The 18,926-nt window shown below is 47.4% G+C and overlaps 2 protein-coding genes across 4 annotated transcripts in view; both read left to right on the forward strand.

Annotated features, from left to right (window-relative positions):
* Positions 1-18,326, forward strand: part of Erbb3 (erb-b2 receptor tyrosine kinase 3) — a 23,842-nt gene extending 5,516 nt beyond the window's left edge. Inside the window, exons 4-29 of one of the 3 annotated variants that reach the window (XM_029553848.1) lie at positions 128-253; positions 854-919; positions 1,076-1,194; positions 1,305-1,446; positions 1,639-1,752; positions 1,833-1,953; positions 4,945-5,018; positions 5,359-5,449; positions 6,609-6,814; positions 7,018-7,150; positions 7,509-7,599; positions 7,831-7,985; positions 8,563-8,616; positions 10,016-10,151; positions 11,631-11,750; positions 11,877-11,975; positions 12,172-12,357; positions 12,524-12,679; positions 12,897-12,972; positions 13,298-13,444; positions 13,546-13,643; positions 13,726-13,914; positions 14,030-14,101; positions 14,287-14,587; positions 14,745-15,099; positions 17,756-18,326. In XM_029553848.1, the coding sequence (XP_029409708.1) occupies positions 128-253; positions 854-919; positions 1,076-1,194; positions 1,305-1,446; positions 1,639-1,752; positions 1,833-1,953; positions 4,945-5,018; positions 5,359-5,449; positions 6,609-6,814; positions 7,018-7,150; positions 7,509-7,599; positions 7,831-7,985; positions 8,563-8,616; positions 10,016-10,151; positions 11,631-11,750; positions 11,877-11,975; positions 12,172-12,357; positions 12,524-12,679; positions 12,897-12,972; positions 13,298-13,444; positions 13,546-13,643; positions 13,726-13,914; positions 14,030-14,101; positions 14,287-14,587; positions 14,745-15,099; positions 17,756-17,789 (3,461 nt within the window). In that variant the 3' untranslated portion in view covers positions 17,790-18,326. Of the gene's footprint in view, positions 1-127; positions 254-853; positions 920-1,075; positions 1,195-1,304; positions 1,447-1,638; positions 1,753-1,832; positions 1,954-4,944; positions 5,019-5,358; positions 5,450-6,608; positions 6,815-7,017; positions 7,151-7,508; positions 7,600-7,830; positions 7,986-8,562; positions 8,617-10,015; positions 10,152-11,630; positions 11,751-11,876; positions 11,976-12,171; positions 12,358-12,523; positions 12,680-12,896; positions 12,973-13,297; positions 13,445-13,545; positions 13,644-13,725; positions 13,915-14,029; positions 14,102-14,286; positions 14,588-14,744; positions 16,704-17,755 lie in introns of those variants that run through there. The other 2 variants (XM_008848695.3, XM_029553847.1) reach the window with 2 other exon arrangements.
* Positions 18,322-18,926, forward strand: part of Pa2g4 (proliferation-associated 2G4) — a 10,369-nt gene continuing 9,764 nt past the window's right edge. Inside the window, exon 1 of the mRNA XM_017802085.1 lies at positions 18,322-18,575. Coding sequence (XP_017657574.1) covers positions 18,488-18,575 — 88 coding nt within the window. The 5' untranslated portion in view covers positions 18,322-18,487. The remainder of the gene's footprint in view (positions 18,576-18,926) is intronic.

The following is an 18,926-nucleotide window of genomic DNA, read 5'->3' on the forward strand; positions in this document are numbered from 1 at the left end:
GGACCACCTGTAGGTCAGGCCATAGACCCCCTGCTCCTGGGTCAAGTGTCCTTTTGGACTGATAGGAAGGTATGGAAGAAGAGCTGTGCCTTCATCCTTGACCTGTCACGTCTCTTCCTCACCTCAGAGATTCTGTCAGGGGGCGTTTATATTGAGAAGAATGACAAACTTTGCCACATGGATACAATTGACTGGAGGGACATCGTGAGGGACCGAGATGCCGAGATAGTGGTGAAGGACAATGGCAGAAACTGTGAGTGGCCATGAACAAGATTGCTTCCCTGCCCCAGCAAACCAGAGTGACTCCTTCCCCATTCCTATTATATCCCTAATCCCAGCCTTCCATCCCTAAACAGTCACCTCAGGCCCTAAACCCAAATGTCTGCCCACCAGGAAGAGCCAGGTCACTCTCCTGGAGCCCAAACCAGGAAAAGGGGCAAAAGTTGTGTGGGTGTTAAGCAGGGATGCCAGCTCTTTGGACTATAACCCTACTCTTGCCAATACATCTCCCTGCAGCCCTGGCTGCTCCCTGCCCATTCACAGGCACATAATCAGCTGGACTCACTTTGCCTGGGAGGAACCAAGTTCCTGGGATGGGGCTGAGGCTGAGGTTGGCATCTACCCCAGTCCCTCCCCTTCAGCTGCCCAGTGGGTAGTGTGGGGGTGTGACTCCACCCCTTGTTGACAGGTTCACTTGAGCCCAGCCCTGTTCACCCAGGGCAGGGAGGGACACAGCCCAGGGCACTTGCTTCCTAGGATTGAGGTGCCTGTGTGCTGACATCATACTCTGTTGATTTCAAGCAAGCCTTTCTCAGCTCTGATGGCCCTGTGTGTTGCCTTTCTTTCCAACCAGGTCCCCGGTGTCATGAAGTCTGCAAGGGGCGATGCTGGGGTCCAGGACCAGAAGACTGCCAGACATGTGGGTTTGAATTTCCTTCTAAAAGCTTAAACTCAGACCCTCTCATAACCCTCCCTGTGTAAGCCTGGGTTAGTCCGAAGGGTCCAGATGAGCAATGGTCTCTGGATTTAGCTCTGAGTGCGCTGAATGCCATGCTTTCTTTCTTTCTTTCCATAGTGACCAAGACCATCTGTGCTCCTCAGTGTAATGGTCACTGCTTCGGGCCCAACCCCAACCAGTGCTGCCATGATGAGTGTGCAGGGGGCTGCTCTGGGCCTCAGGACACAGACTGCTTTGTACGTAGTGGTACTGTCAGCCTGTGCCCTGAAATGGGAGTACAGGCTTCGGGGAGTAGATAGGAACACATATAAAAAACATGAATTTTAGGAATCTTTCGCTTTCCCAGGCCTGCCGACACTTCAATGACAGTGGAGCCTGTGTGCCCCGGTGTCCACAGCCACTTGTGTACAACAAACTAACTTTCCAGCTAGAACCCAACCCTCATACCAAGTACCAATATGGAGGAGTTTGTGTGGCCAGCTGTCCCCGTAAGTGTTTGAGGGGAAGGAACAATTATAGTGGACTCAAGATTTTAGACAAAATTTGGGGGTGCAAAAGGGATTAAGTTGGGTGACCTGAAGATCCTAAAGTGATAGAAGGTGTGCATAATGGAGCGGGGGGGGGGCATCTTAGCAGTTGGCAATGTTGCACATCTCTAATGGTGCCCTCTTCTTCCCTAGATAATTTTGTGGTAGATCAGACATCCTGTGTCAGGGCTTGTCCTCCTGACAAGATGGAAGTAGATAAAAATGGGCTCAAGATATGTGAGCCTTGTGGAGGGCTGTGCCCAAAAGGTGAGTAAGAGAGGGCAGAGAGTTATAAATGGCCTTTCCTCAGAGGCAACTCAACCCCCAACACTCTTTTGTGTTTGCAGCCTGTGAGGGGACAGGCTCTGGGAGCCGCTTCCAGACTGTGGACTCGAGCAACATCGATGGATTTGTGAACTGCACCAAGATCCTGGGCAACCTGGACTTCCTTATCACCGGCCTCAATGGGTTAGAGATTCTGCCTTCCCACCCAACATCCCCAGTCCCATCCACTGCACAATCCATTCAGCTGCCTAAATCTCCCTCCCCTACATGCAGCTGACTAGAAATGTGAGTCATTAAGTCTTAGGGCTTCAAAGGACCTGAGAGAAGGCTCACTTCTGCTTCCCACCCTCAGGCATCCCAGTATACCCTGAGGAATGACAGGGAGAGTGTCTTCAAGTTTTCTAGAGGGTCTTCTTCCTTACATTTAGATAAACATTATGCCTCTCCATGATTTCTGGCTGTTTCCTCCAATTCTGCTCCTTGGAACAGTGAAGAGCAAAGAGACTTTGATCCCTAGACAGCACTTAAGTTGGTGAGCAGACAGAAAGAGAGGCCTATGGTCACCTGCTTTTAAAAAATACCCTTTTTATTTATTTATTTAATTTATTTTTATGGGAGATGTGCATGTGCCACAATGGATATAGATGATATCAGAGGACAGCTTGCAGGAGTGCAGGTATCCCTTCTAGCTTTCTACCATGTAGGTTCTAGAAGTGGAACTCAGAGGTCAGACTCTTCAGGAAGCACCTTACCTGCTGAGCCATCTTGCTGGGCCCCTTCTTTTAATTTTTCATTTAGATAGAACTTTAGGTTCACATTTAAGTTGCAAAAGTGACATAAGTACTTTCTATATATTCTTTACCCAAATTCCCCTAACATACATATTCATTTATTTATTTTTAATTAATTAATTAATTAATTAATTAATTTATTTATTTATTGTCTTTTTGAAGCAGGGTCTCCCTGTAGCCCCAGCTGTCCTGTAACTCACTATGTAGACCAGGCTGGCCTTGAACTCACAGAGATCCGTCCGCCTCTGCCTCCCGGTGCTGGGACTACAGGCGTGTGCCACCACACCCGACTGATACTTATTTATTTTTTATTATTTTTACTTTATGTGTATGAATGTATTGCCTGCATATATGAAGGTGCATCTGTGTGGTGCAATACCACAGAGGTCAGAAGAGGGAGGCGTCAAGTCCCCTGAAACTGGAGTTAGGATGGTTGTTAGATGCCATGTGGGTGCTGGGAATCAAACCTGGGTCCTCTACAAGAGCAGCCAGTGTTGCTAACCACTGAGCCATCTCTCCAGCACCCCCCCCACATGCTTTCTTTAAAAATCATCTTTCTCTTTCCCTCCCTCACACACATGCATGCATGCATGCATGTACACCCACATGCACTCACCCCTTACCTCTGTTCAGTATTTGTTTTTTCCAATGAAATAAAATCTCCATATGTAGTCCAGACTGGCCTTGATCTTGCCATCCTTCCTTAGCCTGGAGAGTGTTGAGATGACAGGTGTGTGCCATCACCTCTGGCTTGTTCTTACTTATCTTTTATGAGATTTGTTGATGAGTAAAGGTCAGATAATTGGCAAGGCTTTCTTCGATCTGAATGTCTCTCATGTCCTTACCTGCCTTTTGTTTTGATTTGGTTTTTCTTATTTTGTTTTTGTTTGTTTTGTTTTGGGGGAGTGCTAGAGATCTAACTCAGGCCCTTAGACATGTTAAGTAAATTCTCAATCACTAGTCAAATTATGCTTTTTTTTTTAAAGATTGTTTATTTTTTGAGACAGGGTCATACTATGTAGGTAAGACTGGCCTTAAGTCTGGGATCTTCCTGCCTTAGCCTCCCCAGTGCTCAGAGTACAGATAGATGTTATATATATTCTTAGTGCATCATATCAAGAATGCAGATGATGTTGATTTTTCCCTTCATTGACCATGATGTCTCTTGTCACTTGTTTGATAGTATCTGCTGGAATTTTCTACCATGAAGTTAATTACTGTTTTCCTTCTGCAGTTAATGAGTACTTTGGAGCCAGGCTTGGTGATCCATTGTCCCAACAGTCAGAAGGCTGAGACAGGAAGATTTTGAGGCCAGCCAGGGTCACATAGTGAGACCATTTCACACATCATATGCACACGTACACACATACACACACACACACACACACACACACACACAGAGTCAAGTAATAATATCTGCTTGAATCAGTGATTAGGATAACTGTCAAATGATGATTACCTAATTCTGTCATTTCTTCTGTATTTATTTATTAGCATTGTTAGGAAAATCTCCCCTTTCTACCTTTTATTTTACCTTTTTTTTTTTTTTTTTTTTTTTTTTTTTTTTTTTTTACGCAGTGCTGGGGATCAGACCCACACCTTGGGAATGCTAGCGAGGTGTCTACAGACTCTAGGACTCACTCCCACACTGTGGACTGGAGATACAGTGCTACCACTAAGCTGTATCCCAAAGCCTGATTTATTTGATCTATGTGAATAATTCATTTTATTCAATAGCTTATGATTTTTGTTTGTTTGTTTTGAGATAGGGTCTAAGGTAGCTCAGGCTAGCTAATTTCTGATTCTCCAGTCTTTTCCTCCCAAGTATTGGGATTAAATTCTTGGTGTGCATGTGTCTGTGATGTGTGTGTGTGTGTGTGTGTGGTGTGTGTGTGTGTGTGTGTGTGTGTGTGTGTGTGTGTGTGTAGGCAGACATGCATGTGTGGCAGTCAGAGAACAACTTTTGGGAGCTGGTTCTCTCCCTCTACCATGGGATCCTTGGATGGAACTCATGTTGTCAGGCTTGCATGGCAAGTGCTTTTTACTGGCTGCGCCATCTAGTCAGCCCTTGAGCGTTTCTTTACTTTTTGGCAGAGGATGCTCCCGGCTTATATATTTATGTTTCCCCAACTGTGGGCATTTCTCCAAAGTGTTCTGCTTTCTTTGGATGGAGAATGTGATTTAAAAGCCAAAAGTAATCAGGCTGAGATATAGTTCAATAACAGAGGAGCTTTCTTAGCATGTACAAGGCTCTGGGTTTGATCCCCAGCACTGAAAAGAATAATTGACATCTAGAAACCAAATTCTGAGGTATGGTGTGTTCATTCCTACTGAGTTATACCTGTACTTTGTTGACCAGTTTTCCCTCCCCCACCCCCCACAGAGATCCCTGGCACAAAATCCCTGCCCTGGACCCTGAGAAGCTCAATGTCTTCCAGACAGTACGGGAGATCACAGGTGAGGAAGAGGAATAGCTTCCTTTGCTGGGAGGAGCATACATTACAGTTAGTCGGCATAAGAAAAATCACATCCCACCAGGTGTGGTGGTACAGATCTTTAATCCTAGCACTCGGGAGGCAGAGGCAGGCAGATCTCTGTGAGTTCAAGGCCAGTGTGGTCTACATAGTGAGTTCCAGGCCAGCTGGGGCTACAAAGAGACCCTGTTTCAAAAAGACAAAAAAAAAAAAGAAAAGAAAAGAAAAGAAAAATCACATCCCAAGGAGCAGGGGAGGCAGGTCACAGAAAACCCAAGGAAGGGAGAAGACTCCTGCTCACATGCTTCTCTCCAACCCTTCAGGGTACCTGAACATCCAGTCCTGGCCTCCTCACATGCACAACTTCAGTGTCTTTTCCAACCTGACAACCATTGGGGGCAGAAGCCTCTACAAGTGAGTAAGGGATGTGGAGGTGGTGGCATCTCCAGAGAGTGAGACGGGCATCCTTTTGTGAAATACAACACACTTATTATTGAGTAGGCCCCAAGGATCTGCTAGCTTGATGGGGAAAAGGTAAAAGGAAGGGGAAAGCTAGGGGTGGTGTTGTAATAGTAGCACTGGGGAGACTGAAACAGGAGGTTCATTGCAAGTTCAAGGCTACCCTAGGCTACATAGTGAGTTCCAGCCCTGCCTCAAAAACATAGTAAGAGGCCAGGCGTGTTGGTGCATGCCTTTAATCCCAGCACTTGGGAGGCAGAGGCAGAGGGATCTCTGTGAGTTCAAAGCCAGCCTGGTCTACATAGCAAGTTCCAGGTCAGCTGGGGCTACAGGTAAACCCTGTCTCAAAAAGATTAAACACACACACACACACACACACACAAACCATAGTAAGAAGAAGCTAGGCGTGGTGACACACACCTTTAATTCCAGTACTGGGGGGCGGGGCTGGAGAGATGGCTCAGCAGTTAAGAGCACTGACTGCTGAACCCAGGTTTGATTCCCAGCACCCACATGTCAGCTACGAACTGTCCTTTCACTCCAGTTCCAGGGGAATCTGAAGCCCTCTTCTGACCTCCGTGGCATTGCACGACATGGGTGCACTCACATACATGCAGGCAATACACTCATACACATAAAAATAATAAATAAAATTTTTAAAAATTCCAGTACTCAAGAGGCAGAGGTAGGCAGATCTCTGTGAGATCAAGACCAGCGTGGTCTACATAGCAAGTTTCAAGCCAGCTAGGACAACAGCAGGTGATCCTTCTCAAAAAAGACCAAAAAAAAACCCAAATTCTCAGGCTGGAGAGATGGTTCGGTATTTAAGAGCATATACTGCTCTTCCAGAGAAAGTGAGTTGTTTACCTCAGCTCCAGGGTATATGGTGCCCTCTTCTGACCTCCCAGGGCATCTGCACTCATGTACATACCCACACACAAGCAAACATATGTACACATAATTTTAAAAACATATTTCTTTAAGAACAATCACCAAAAGAGGCAGACTCTCCACTGGTCTATCTTAGAGCAAATCTGTTAAGTGAAAATGAATCCACTGTAAATGTAATCTTCCCTTTGTAGTCTGCCTTCTCATTCTGCCTCTTTATCCTCAGCCGGGGCTTCTCTTTGTTGATCATGAAGAATCTGAATGTCACGTCTCTGGGCCTCCGATCCCTGAAGGAAATTAGTGCCGGGCGTATCTACATAAGTGCCAATAGGCAACTCTGCTACCACCACTCTGTAAACTGGACCAGGCTGCTTCGGGGGCCTTCAGAAGAGAGACTTGACATCAAACATAATCGGCCTCGCAGAGACTGCAGTAAGGGAATGGGCCAATTGGAGATGAGAACAGGTGGTCAGGGAGATGGGGGGAACTGGGACTATTTGTTCCTGCAAGTGGGAGTAGGGATGGAACCAAGCAGGAAGGGTATGTGAGGGTAGAAGCACTGATGAGGGAAGGTTCAGGAGAGGGCTTCCTGAGAGTCCTCAGATTCTTCTAATAATCCATCCATTCTTTTCCAGTGGCAGAGGGCAAAGTGTGTGATCCACTGTGCTCTTCTGGGGGATGCTGGGGCCCAGGCCCTGGTCAGTGTTTATCCTGTCGAAACTACAGCCGAGAAGGTGTCTGTGTGACTCACTGCAACTTCCTGAATGGGTACAGTGAGGGGAAAGCCTTCAGAAAGGGTGGGAGTGGGGTCCTGGGACGGAGAAGTTCAGGTAGTGACAGCCTTTAGACAAGTCTTTCTCTCTGGTTCTCTCTCTCTCTCTTGCTCTTGCCTGCTTTTTTTGTTTTGAGACAGAGTCTCACTCTGTCACCCAGGCTGGCAATCTTCCTGCCTGAGCCTCCAAAGCACTGGGATCACAGATGTGAGCCACCAAACCTGGCTTTGTAGACAGCTTTCCGCATGTGTCTTGGTCGGCATGAAGTAAGAAGTCTTCACTGTAGGATCAGAGTGTGAAGGTCAGAACTTGGAAATGACTTTCCCCCCTGCCCCCCGTGTCCTCCACTGCAGGGAACCTCGTGAGTTTGCCCAAGAGGATGAATGTTTCTCCTGCCACTCAGAATGCCTACCCATGGAGGACACTGCCACATGCAACGGCTCGGTACAGTAGCAATTCTGGGATCTGTAAGGGAGATGGGGAGGAGCAACATTTGGAGTGTCTTGGGAATGATGTGGCCAAATTTCCAGCTCAGCCAGAGCCAGGAAACCAGGGAAACTAGATAATACTGGAGTTTGTACCTGGAGGATCCTGAAGGGATGGACTGGTCCTTATTGAGCAGACTGGAATTCACACTGGGAACTCATTCTTAATGAACCTCTCTCTTTTACTCAGGGCTCTGATGCTTGTGCTCAATGTGCACATTTTCGAGATGGGCCCCACTGTGTGAGCAGCTGCCCCCATGGAGTCCTAGGTGCCAAGGGCCCCATCTACAAGTACCCAGATGCTCAGAATGAATGTCGGCCCTGCCATGAGAATTGCACCCAGGGGTCAGTGATGGGATGACCAGGGGAGGGCAGGAGCACAGAATTAGGGTGAAGGGAGCAACAAGAAGAAAAGCCTGGTGATTGAAGACTCACTCCCAGCTATGGAGTAAAGGACTGGAGGAGGGGAAATTCAGAAACAATACCGAAGCGCACCATGGTTGGGGGAACCTGGAGTAGCCTCAGCTCATGGTAGTTTCATTCAGGAGAGGCTTAGGAAGGGCTGGTGAGCCAGAGATGGAGGCTCTGTTTTAGAGATAGGCTTTGGGTTCCAGCATGAGATACCATAGTAAGTTTGTTCTGAAACAGGCTTTTGTATGTTGAAGCCCTTGGACTTGAGCCACTATTGCCTTTAAACTTTTTAAAAATCTTATATTTATTTACTATGTGTATGTGGGGGGCAGTGCATGTGTGCCAGGGTGTACATGTAGAGATCAGAGGACAACTGAGGAATCTGTTTTCTCCTTCCAGAACATGGGTCCTATGGGCTTGAACTCAGGACCTTGGGCTTGGTGAAAGATGCCTTTATTTACTGAGCCATCTTGCTGGCCCAAGCTTCTAAGAGGGTGACTTTCTTTTCTAGGTGTAAGGGACCGGAACTACAAGACTGCTTAGACCAAACACTAGTGCTAATGAGGTACGACAAGCTTGGAGACTGTGGAAGCTAGGGATATTCCAGAGAAAGGTGGGGTGAGAGGGTGGTTACTGGTCATCCTGGCATTTATTTTCTTTTTGTTTGTTTTTGAGACAGGGTCTCACTATGTATCCCTGGCTGGTCTACAACTCACTATGTAGAGCAGGCTGGCCTTGAACTCAGAGTGCTGGGATTAAAGGCGTGTGCCACCACTCCAGATCTCCTTTTTTCTTTCTTTTTTTCTTTTTTCTTTTTTTTTTTGTCTTTTTGAGACAAGGTCTCAATGTAGCTCCAGCTGGACTGGAGGCCTGGAACTTGCTATGTAGACCAGACTGGTCTCAAACTCACAAAGATCCGCCTGTCTCTGCCTCACAAGTGCTGGGATTAAAGGTGTGTGCCACCATGCCCGGCTTAGATCTCCTTTTTCTTTTAAAATATTTTATTATTTTTATTTTATGTGTATGAGTGTATTGCCTGCATGTGTGTAAGTGCATGTGTGTCATGCAATGCCCACGGAGGTCAGAAGAAGGCGTCAGATTCCCCTGGAACTGGACTTATGGATGGTTGTTAGCCACCATGTGGGTGCTGGGAATCGAACCCGGGTCCTCTGCAAGAGCAGTCAGTGCTCTTAACCACTGAACCATCTCTCCAGCCCATGACCTCCTTTTTCTAAAAATACTTTAAATTTATTCTTTGAAATTTTCATACATTTATACAATGTGGAAGCTGGGCGTGGTGGTTCACGCCTTTAATCCCAGCACTTGGGAGGCAGAGGCAGGTGGATTTTTGTCTGGTCTACATAGTGAGTTCCAGGACAGCTGGGGCTACAGGGAGACCTTGTCTCAAAAAGACAAAAAATAAATAAAATAAAATAAATATATACAATGTGGATAATATCCACCCACCACCACCTCCCTCCAACTTCCCCTCCAAATCCCGTCCCCCTCACAACTTTCTGTCCTTTTTTGTTGTTGTTTTTGATAGCACCCTGAGTCCAATCAGTGCTGTCCATCTGCACATGAGTGCAGAGTCATCCACTGGGGTCATCCGTCCTGGAACTCACTATGTAGACCAGGCTGGCCTCAAACTCACAGAGATCTGCCTGCCTCTGCCTCCAAGTACTGGGATTAAAGGCGTGCGCCACCATGCCCAGCTCATTCTGTCTTTTTATATGCATAGTCCACCATTGCTGGACTCAGGAATCATGGTTTCTGGCCTCCCTTCCTAAGATTAACTTGTGCTAGCCTAAGAAGAAGATGTTCCATGTTTAGGTTAACCCCTTCAGTGCTCAAGAATAATATCTGTGAATATTAACATCTTGTCGCAGATCTACACAGTATAAATGACACTTGTGAGGAAGGTGTAAACCCAGGATAATGCTGGCCATTTCTATATCCCATAGCAAAACCCATCTGGTAATGGCTTTGACAGTAGGCTTGGCTGTGATTATCCTGGCCCTGGGAGGCATTCTTCTCTACTGGCGTGGGCGCAGGATTCAGAATAAAAGGGCTATGAGGCGCTACTTGGAACGGGGTGAGGTGAGTATATATTTTGAGAGGTACCCTTTATAATTGGCTTCCAGAGATAAATCAGAGGATGAATCTTACTCCCCCTCCTCTTTCCCTGGAAATTTGGTCCTTTCAAGAAGACAGTGTAGAACTAGGGCTATAGCTCAGAGGTAGAATAGAATGCTTGCTTAGCATGTATAAGGACCTAGGTTCAATTCCAGCAACATGCACGCACATGTGCACTCACACATGCACATGCATCAGTTCAAGAGGTGGGAACTTTTTTCCTCATTTGATATTACTGTTTGTTATGACTCTGAAGAAGTTGCTTTCCTTCTCTGTACCTCAGTTTATATATCTGTACAGAGGAAGTAACATTCATCCTTCCAGAATGGCTGCAAGAATATAAGTGGCATGTGGACGTGCTTTGAAAAGCAGTCAGGCTGAGTGTGGTGGTGCACACCGTTAATCCCAGCACTCAAGAGGCAGAGGCAGGCGGATCTCTGTGAGTTCAAGACCAGCCTGGTTTACATAGGGAGTTCCAGTCCAGCTGGGGCTACAGGGGGACCCTGTCTCAAAAGGACCAAAAAAAAAAAAGAAAGAAAAAGAACAAGAAAAGCAGAGTCAGCTGGAGAGATGGCTCAGTGGTTAAGAACAGTGGCTGTTCTTGCAGGAGACCCGGGTTCGATTCCAGCACTCACATGGTGGCTAACAACCACCCATAACTCCAGTTCCAGGGGGAATCCAGCACTTTCTTCTGACCTCTGCGGGCATTGCATGACCCAGGTGTACTTACATACATGCAGACAGTACATTCATACATATGAAATAAAAATAAATAAAATATTAAAAAAAAAGAAAGAAAAGCAGAGTCAGGCATGGTGGCACATGGCAGTAATTCCAGCACTCAGAACTGAGGCAGGAGCATTGCAAGGCAAGCCTGATTTACACCGCACCGTCCTGTCTTTTTTTTGTTGTTTTGGGTTTTATGGATTTTATTTTGTGCATGACTGTTTTGCCTGCACATAAGGTGCTCCACTTGTGTGTAATGCCTTAGGAGGTCAGAAGAGGGTGTCAGATCTCTGGAACTACAGTTACAGTTAGCTGCCATCTGGGTGCTGGGAACCAATCTTGGGTCCTTTGTAAGAGTAACCAGCTCTTAACCACTGAGCTATCTCTCCAGCCCTACAAGGTCCTGCCTTAGAGAGAGAAGAGAGAGAAAATGCAGGAGCATTCTATGAAAGGTCTTCAAGATGGTGTATGACCAGCCTCCCCATATCCCTCGGCTATTCCGAGGGAAAACCACCCTCTTGATTCCTTTCTCACAGACATAGCTTCTTCAAAGCCTCAGGGCCTGTTGTTTCCCAATGACATTATGTTGCTTTCCAGGAATAAAGACAATTCCTCTTCCTGCTCTGGGCCCTGCTGCCCTTGGCATGCACCAGTGGGGTGGGACTGGGACACGGGAGTGGGGCTTTTCTGAGTGCCTCCTTCCTGTCCACTCCTCAGAGTATAGAGCCTCTAGACCCCAGCGAGAAGGCAAACAAAGTCTTGGCCAGAATCTTCAAAGAGACAGAGCTAAGAAAGCTTAAAGTACTTGGCTCAGGTGTCTTTGGAACCGTACACAAGGTGAGTGACCCACAGGAAATCTGGAAAAGTGAGGAAAATATTGAGGGCAAATGGGAGAAAAAGTTTGGCAAAGGACTTACATGGGAAAAATGATCCTTGCCTAACTTCCCATCGCAAACTTCCTAGGGGGTGTGGATTCCTGAGGGTGAATCCATCAAGATTCCAGTCTGCATTAAAGTCATTGAGGACAGGAGTGGACGGCAAAGTTTTCAAGATGTGACAGATGTAAGTGAGGGAATGGGATTCTATATGCCACTAGAAGAGAGGCAGTGTTAGGTACAGACATCTAGAAGTATGATACTGTCTTGGGAAATACTGTGCTGCTGTACTTGAATGTTACAGGAAGCCCTGGGGTGGTTATACCTGCACTGAGTACATGTGAACCTGGTGTTCCCTGGATGATACCTCTCATGTTTCCTAGCATATGCTGGCCATTGGCAGCCTAGACCATGCACACATCGTACGGCTGCTGGGACTATGCCCAGGGACATCTCTGCAGCTTGTCACTCAGTACTTGCCTCTGGGCTCCCTCCTTGATCATGTGAGACAGCATCGTGGGGCACTGGGGCCACAGCTGCTGCTCAACTGGGGAGTACAAATTGCTAAGGTGAGAGGAGACTAGAGGATGCCTATGATAACTGCCTGACCGAAGGAAGTCAGGATAAGGGCAGGAAGATTGAGGGTTGGAAGTTCTGAGAGGTGTCTTCAGGGTTTCGGGAGTTCTAGATCTCAAGGACTAGCTCTCCTGATCCTGAGATTACTTCCTCCTTTAGGGTATGTATTACCTGGAGGAGCATAGCATGGTGCATAGGAACCTGGCTCTTCGGAATGTGCTGCTCAAGTCACCCAGTCAGGTTCAGGTGGCAGATTTTGGCGTGGCTGACCTGTTACCACCTGATGATAAGCAGTTACTACACAGCGAGGCCAAGGTAAGGTGAAACAGAGATGGAGAGGTGATGGCAGTGGAGTGGGATGAGCACAGAGGTAGAAAGTAGTCAGTGGTCTCCTTCTGAGGTAAACAGATGATTCATGGTAAATTCAAGAAATTTAAGTTCAGAAAACAAAGAATGATAGTGAACTTGAGGTTCTGAAATGCTAAGAAAATCTGTGAAAATTAACCAATAGCACTTTATCTTTAATCCTCAGACTCCAATTAAGTGGATGGCCCTTGAGAGTATCCACTTTGGGAAATACACCCACCAGAGTGATGTCTGGAGCTATGGTGAGTGTGCCTAGGTACCCTCCATGTCATCACTGGCCCAAATTCCACAAATATCTTTTGAGTCACCTCCTTGGAGAAACTGCACACCCTTCAGATCCTTCTATGAGAGCAAGTTCTAACTTCCCTTTACTTCATGCCTATGTCTATTTTTTGTTTGTTTTAAGACAGGGTCTCCCTGTAAGCCCCAACTGGCCTGGAACTCACTATGTTGACCAGCCTGGTCTCAGTCTCACAGAGATCCACCTGGTGGAATTAAAGGCCTGTGCCACCACCCCCAACCTAGGTCTATTTTTCATACTGACTAATCAGTTCCTTCCTATAACAGGTGTAACAGTTTGGGAGTTGATGACCTTTGGGGCAGAGCCCTATGCAGGGTTGCGACTGGCTGAAATCCCAGACCTGCTAGAGAAGGGGGAGCGGTTAACACAGCCCCATATCTGCACCATTGATGTCTACATGGTCATGGTCAAGTGTGAGTTATCTGCCGAGCCCAGGCATTTTCTAGCTGACTTCCCTCCCTCCTGCTCCGTGGCTCTATTCTCTTCTGGCTTACCTTCAACATCTCACCCCCAGGTTGGATGATTGATGAGAATATTCGCCCAACCTTTAAAGAACTAGCTAATGAGTTCACCAGGATGGCCCGTGACCCACCACGGTATCTGGTCATAAAGGTGAGTAGGAGATGTCAAAGTCATTTAGAGAAAAGACTTGTCTGGAACTAGAATCCACCTTAACAAATGTCTGTTCCTATAGAGAGAGACTGGGCCTGGACTACCTCCTGGGGCAGAGCCCTCTGCTCTGACAAACAAAGAACTAGAGGAAGTAGAGCTGGAGCCAGAACTGGACATAGACCTAGACTTGGAGGCGGAGGAGGACAGCCTGGCTACCACACTGGGCTCTGCCCTCAGTTTACCAGCTGGAACGCTTACTCGGCCTCGTGGGGTAAGATGCCTTCTAAATGCCCAAGAGTAGATTTGAACCCTACTCAAATTACTCAACAGCCTCCATGCTGAGATCTTTCCTTCATTTTAACATTTCTTTCCTTTTCTCATCCTAGAGCCAGAGTCTTGTAAGTCCCTCATCTGGATACATGCCCATGAACCAGAGTAATCTCGGGGAGGTTTGTCTGGTAAGGTCCGCTGTCAAAAAGGTGGGGGTGGCAGAGGGTCTTATGTGTTTGAAAGGGTTGATAGGATATGGAGGGAGATAACAGAAACCTTTATAGTTTAATCAGCCTCCTGCAAAGAAGTCGTTGAATAACCTCTCCTCCTTCTAAACAAATCCCCTTATTGTTCTGTTTATTTTCCTCCTTAGGACTCTGGAGTTTGTGGGAGTAGTGAGCAGTGCCCCCGTCCCATCTCTCTGCATCCAATTCCACGGGGACGGCTCACATCGGAGTCATCAGAGGGCCATGTGACAGGCTCAGAGGCAGAGCTCCAAGAGAAAGTGTCAATGTGTAGAAGCCGGAGCCGGAGTCGGAGTCCACGCCCACGTGGAGACAGTGCCTACCATTCACAGAGACACAGCCTGCTTACTCCTGTTACCCCACTCTCCCCACCAGGGTTAGAGGAAGAGGATGTCAATGGTTATGTCATGCCAGATACACACCTCAAAGGTACCTGAATCCTCCTGTAGTTTTTTCTTCTCATCTTTTAAGCTCCCCCTAAATCCTTCATCTTCTCTGATATCTCTCCCTATCTTTTTTCTAACTTCTCTCCACTTCTGCTTATTTCTGTCAGTTCTACACATCCCATCATTCTTCTCAATTCTAGGTACATCCTCCAGGGAAGGCACCCTTTCTTCAGTGGGTCTCAGTTCTGTGCTGGGAACTGAAGAAGAAGATGAAGATGAGTATGAGTACATGAACCGGAAGAGAAGAAGTAGTCCACCTCGCCACCCTAGGCCTGGCTCCCTTGAGGAGCTGGGATATGAGTACATGGATGTGGGATCAGACCTTAGTGCTTCTCTGGGCAGCACACAGAGTTGCCCTCTCCACCCTGTGCCCATTATGCCCTCTGCTGGCACAACTCCAGATGAAGACTATGAATATATGAACCGGCAACGTGATGGAGGGGGTGCAGGAGGCGACTATGCGGCCATGGGTACCTGCCCAGCAACTGAACAAGGGTATGAAGAGATGAGAGCTTTCCAGGGGCCAGGACAACATGCTCCCCATGTCCGCTATGCCCGTCTCAAAACTCTGAGGAGCTTAGAAGCCACTGACTCTGCCTTTGATAATCCTGACTACTGGCATAGCAGACTTTTCCCTAAAGCCAATGCCCAGAGAACATAACCTCCGCTCCTTGAAACACTTGGGGAGCATTTGATGGCAGCTAGTGCCTCTAGAGGGTACTCTTTCCTACCCCCTCTCCCTCAGTCTCAGCCCTGTTTGTCCAGTTCTAGACAATTCTATTCGTCCTTCAAAGGCTTTTAAACACTTCCACACAAAATTCTTGTGGTGTGTAACCAGCTGTGCACTTTCTTCTCTTTGACAACCCCAGGAAAAGAGGTTTTTCCTATTTTGTATACTTTCCTAATCCCGTTCCTCAGCTTCCTCAGGGTGACTCCCTGGAGATATGAAGGATTACTTCCTAAATTCCTTTCTCCCAGGCTCTTCCTTGTTGGGATTAGACTCTTAAGTTTTGACTTTGTTTCCTATCAGACTGTCCTAAGGAAGAGGAGATAGAGTAATCTGGCAGAGCAATGTAAAATTTCAGTTTATGAGACTCTTAATCCCATGGAAAGATTGAGAAGTTTAAAACTTTGTAGAATAAGGAAAGAAGTTAGGATACTGATGACTAGTAATTGATCATTTACTATGAGCCAGGCCTCATGCTGCACTTGGCCTACATCATCTCAATTATTATCCTTATAATTTTGTGAGTTAGAGGTTATCTCATTTTATAAACAGAATAGTCCCTTTGAGTGTTCCAAGATACCCAGTAGGTGCTTGAGTCTGTGGATAGTACTGAATCCTATAGTTTTTAAATTAATATTTTAGTTGGTCTACAAACTTGAATCTTATAGTTCAATACCTTTTCCATCTTAAGAATTTGTCATTAATTTTGGCCATAAATCTTGCAGTTTGAAGTGCCACAGCAAAAAAAAAAAAACTAGTACTAATTTCTTTTTCCATTTTCTTAATTTCATGGATTTGTTCTTACTGTAGATCTTGGCATATGAGCTCCCCCCATATGAACTTAAAACCTTCTACCTTTTCTCTTAAAGAAAGCACTTCTCTTTGATGTCTAAATTGCCAGCATCACTGCTCTTGCACTTTGGGGCCATTTCTTAAGCAACATGAGAGTATATGAACTTGAACACAAGTACTGTGATATATCACTGTCGGCCAGTCTGATAACCTGGTGGGTTACTTGGTGACTGATGAGCAGGTAACTTGTACAGTGTGGATGCGCTGGGCAAAAAGATTGACCCACCACATGGGACAGGATGGTTGGAATTGCATCATGGTACTCAGAATGGTGTGCAATGTAAACCTCTTAGGAATTATTTCTGGAATTTGTAATTCAACATTTTCAGACTGTAGCTGATCACAGGTTACTAAAACTGTGGAAACCAAACCTCAGATGAGGGACTGAGCCTTGAAGAAATTAAGCAGCAGGTCCAGGATTCAAAAATCTTCCTAATTCCAATGCATGTGGGTTTTTTTTGTTTGTTTGTTTTTTGTTTTTGGTCTTTTTGAGACAGGGTCTCCCTGCAGCTCCAAATGTCCTGGAACTCACTATGTAGACCAGGCTGGCCTTGGAACTCACAGAAATCCGCCTACCTCTGCCTCCCTAGTGCTGGCATTAAAGGCATGTACCACCACAGCCAGCATGTGTTTTTACTATAAGGTGTCAAGGAAAATGTATGTCAAGCCCTTGAAAAGGGCATTGTTTCTGCTTTTGAGAAAGCATCTCACTCTGTAGACCAGATTAGCCTGGAACTCTGTAGCCCAGGATGGCCCTGAACTCACAGCAATTTCCTAAAGGTTGGATTACAGGTGTGAGCCACAACCAGGGCTTTGTTTTCTTTTCTTTTTTTTTTCTTTTGCACTGAAATAAGCCAACGCCAACAGCCACATCCTCCAACACCCAGACTTCTTATCTCAGGAAGGAGTGGAGACATCCCAGAAGGACAGATAACTGGGTATATCTGTGTAAACCACAGCCCCTCTGTGTTGTAGATGATATACACTCCTTACAAGCCAATTCATAAAGGTCCCATTCTCATCCAGGAATGAGGAGCTTCTGGTCGGACAGAAAGAGGAACCATCTTCAGACCTCAGGCCTCTTGGCTGAGAACTGGGGGAAAATGTCTTGTATCGCTGAAGTTTTTGTTTTTATATGTGTCTGAATAAAAATGCCAAAGTTTTTCCAGATTCCTGTCAAGTGAAAAGTGCATAAGCATCCTTCCCTTTTCCCTGCTCCTGAACAGTGAATAGCTTTCTCTGCTCTTCATCGTCTTTCTATCTCATCTAACTTTCGCCTGCTATTTTTTCTTTTAATGCTCAGATACATAAAGAGCAGATTTTTTTATTTACGGATTTTCCTGGGAATCGCTAAAAGGTAACAACTATAGCAAAACAAAAACAAAATGTGTGCCTGGGGATATCAGAAAAACACTTACAGCTGTTTTTTGTTTTTGTTTTTTTTTCCCCTATATAGGCTGAATACTGAAAGCTAGAAATGATTCAGAACTCATTAAGTGACCTAATCCCTCCTGAGCATTTCTCTTAGAAATCAAAGCTTACTGTTGGAACAATAGTGCCATTTTACTTCAGGGGGAAGTCTCGCGTTTACATTTGGAGGCCATAGAAAATGGATATCCTTCAGACTCCGGCTGTCCAGTAAATCCTGGCCTAGATCTTCCACATCCGCTCTGCTCCACTCCGTCCTCCCAGCACTGGGAGGACTGAACTAGCCCAGCCGGTCGCGCCAGCTAAGGACACAAGCTCCCCGCCCTAGGTGTGCACACCACGCTTACCGTCCTCCGACTCCACCCTACTCGGCAACTCTATACCCATTTCTCCGCCCTGCGTCGCTCAGCCCGCCCCCCTCTGTTACGGGTTCCAGCTCAGCGATCCGCTCGATAAGGTTTTTCCCAGAGAGACCACGCTTTGCCTTCACGCTCCCCAACAGCTCCGCCTTCCCGCCGGAGCCTGACCCTTCCCAGCGTGCCCGGCGATTCTGGCGTGCGAGGACCTGGGAGAGCAAGGACCCAGGGCCTGGCAGAGGGACGCGACGAGCAGGCTGGGAGTTGTAGTTCCCGAGCCCACGTGGGCGGCTGGAGGCTGGCGGCCCGCGGGACTCATAGTCCCAGCGTGCCCTGCGCTCAGCCCGCGCGCTCGCAGCTTCTTGCTCTCGCCGCCCGCCCTCCCGCTCCCTTGCTTGCTCGCGCTTTCGCTCGTGCTCTCCTCGCGGACTGGGGGCACTCTGGCCACTGCTTGTGGCTGGGAAGGAAGACAGAGGCCGCGGCTCAGGAGAAGCGAAGCTGCAGTAGTGGTGATAGAAGGATGTCGGGCGAAGATGAGCAGCAGGAGCAAACTATCGCCGAGGACCTGGTCGTGACCAAGTATAAGATGGGGGGCGACATCGCCAACCGTGAGTGCGGCCTCAGGGGTCCTGGAACCGACGCTGAGAGGGAGAGGCTTGGGGCTGTCTCCAGCTCCTCGGGCTGGAGCGGCGGGGTCTGGTGCAGTGAGCCACCGAGGGGCGCGTGCCGGGCGGCCGGGGGCGACGTGATGGGGAGACTCGGTGCCGCCCCGGGGACTGAACAGCCAGGCCTGGGCTGGAGCGTGGAGGAGCGGGCCGGCGGCCGCGGGAAACTGCGCCGACCCTAGGCGATTGGCATGGAGGCAGAGCGCATCCTCCTCTGCCCCTCGCCCTTCGGTCGGTCGGCATCTCTGCTTTCTCCGATTCTGGCGGCGGTGAGCCCCCCCCCCCCCCCCCAAA

Source organism: Nannospalax galili, unplaced genomic scaffold (assembly GCF_000622305.1).
Source record: "Nannospalax galili isolate Female #2095 unplaced genomic scaffold, S.galili_v1.0 scaffold2124, whole genome shotgun sequence".
NCBI classification, from domain to species: Eukaryota; Metazoa; Chordata; class Mammalia; order Rodentia; family Spalacidae; genus Nannospalax; species Nannospalax galili.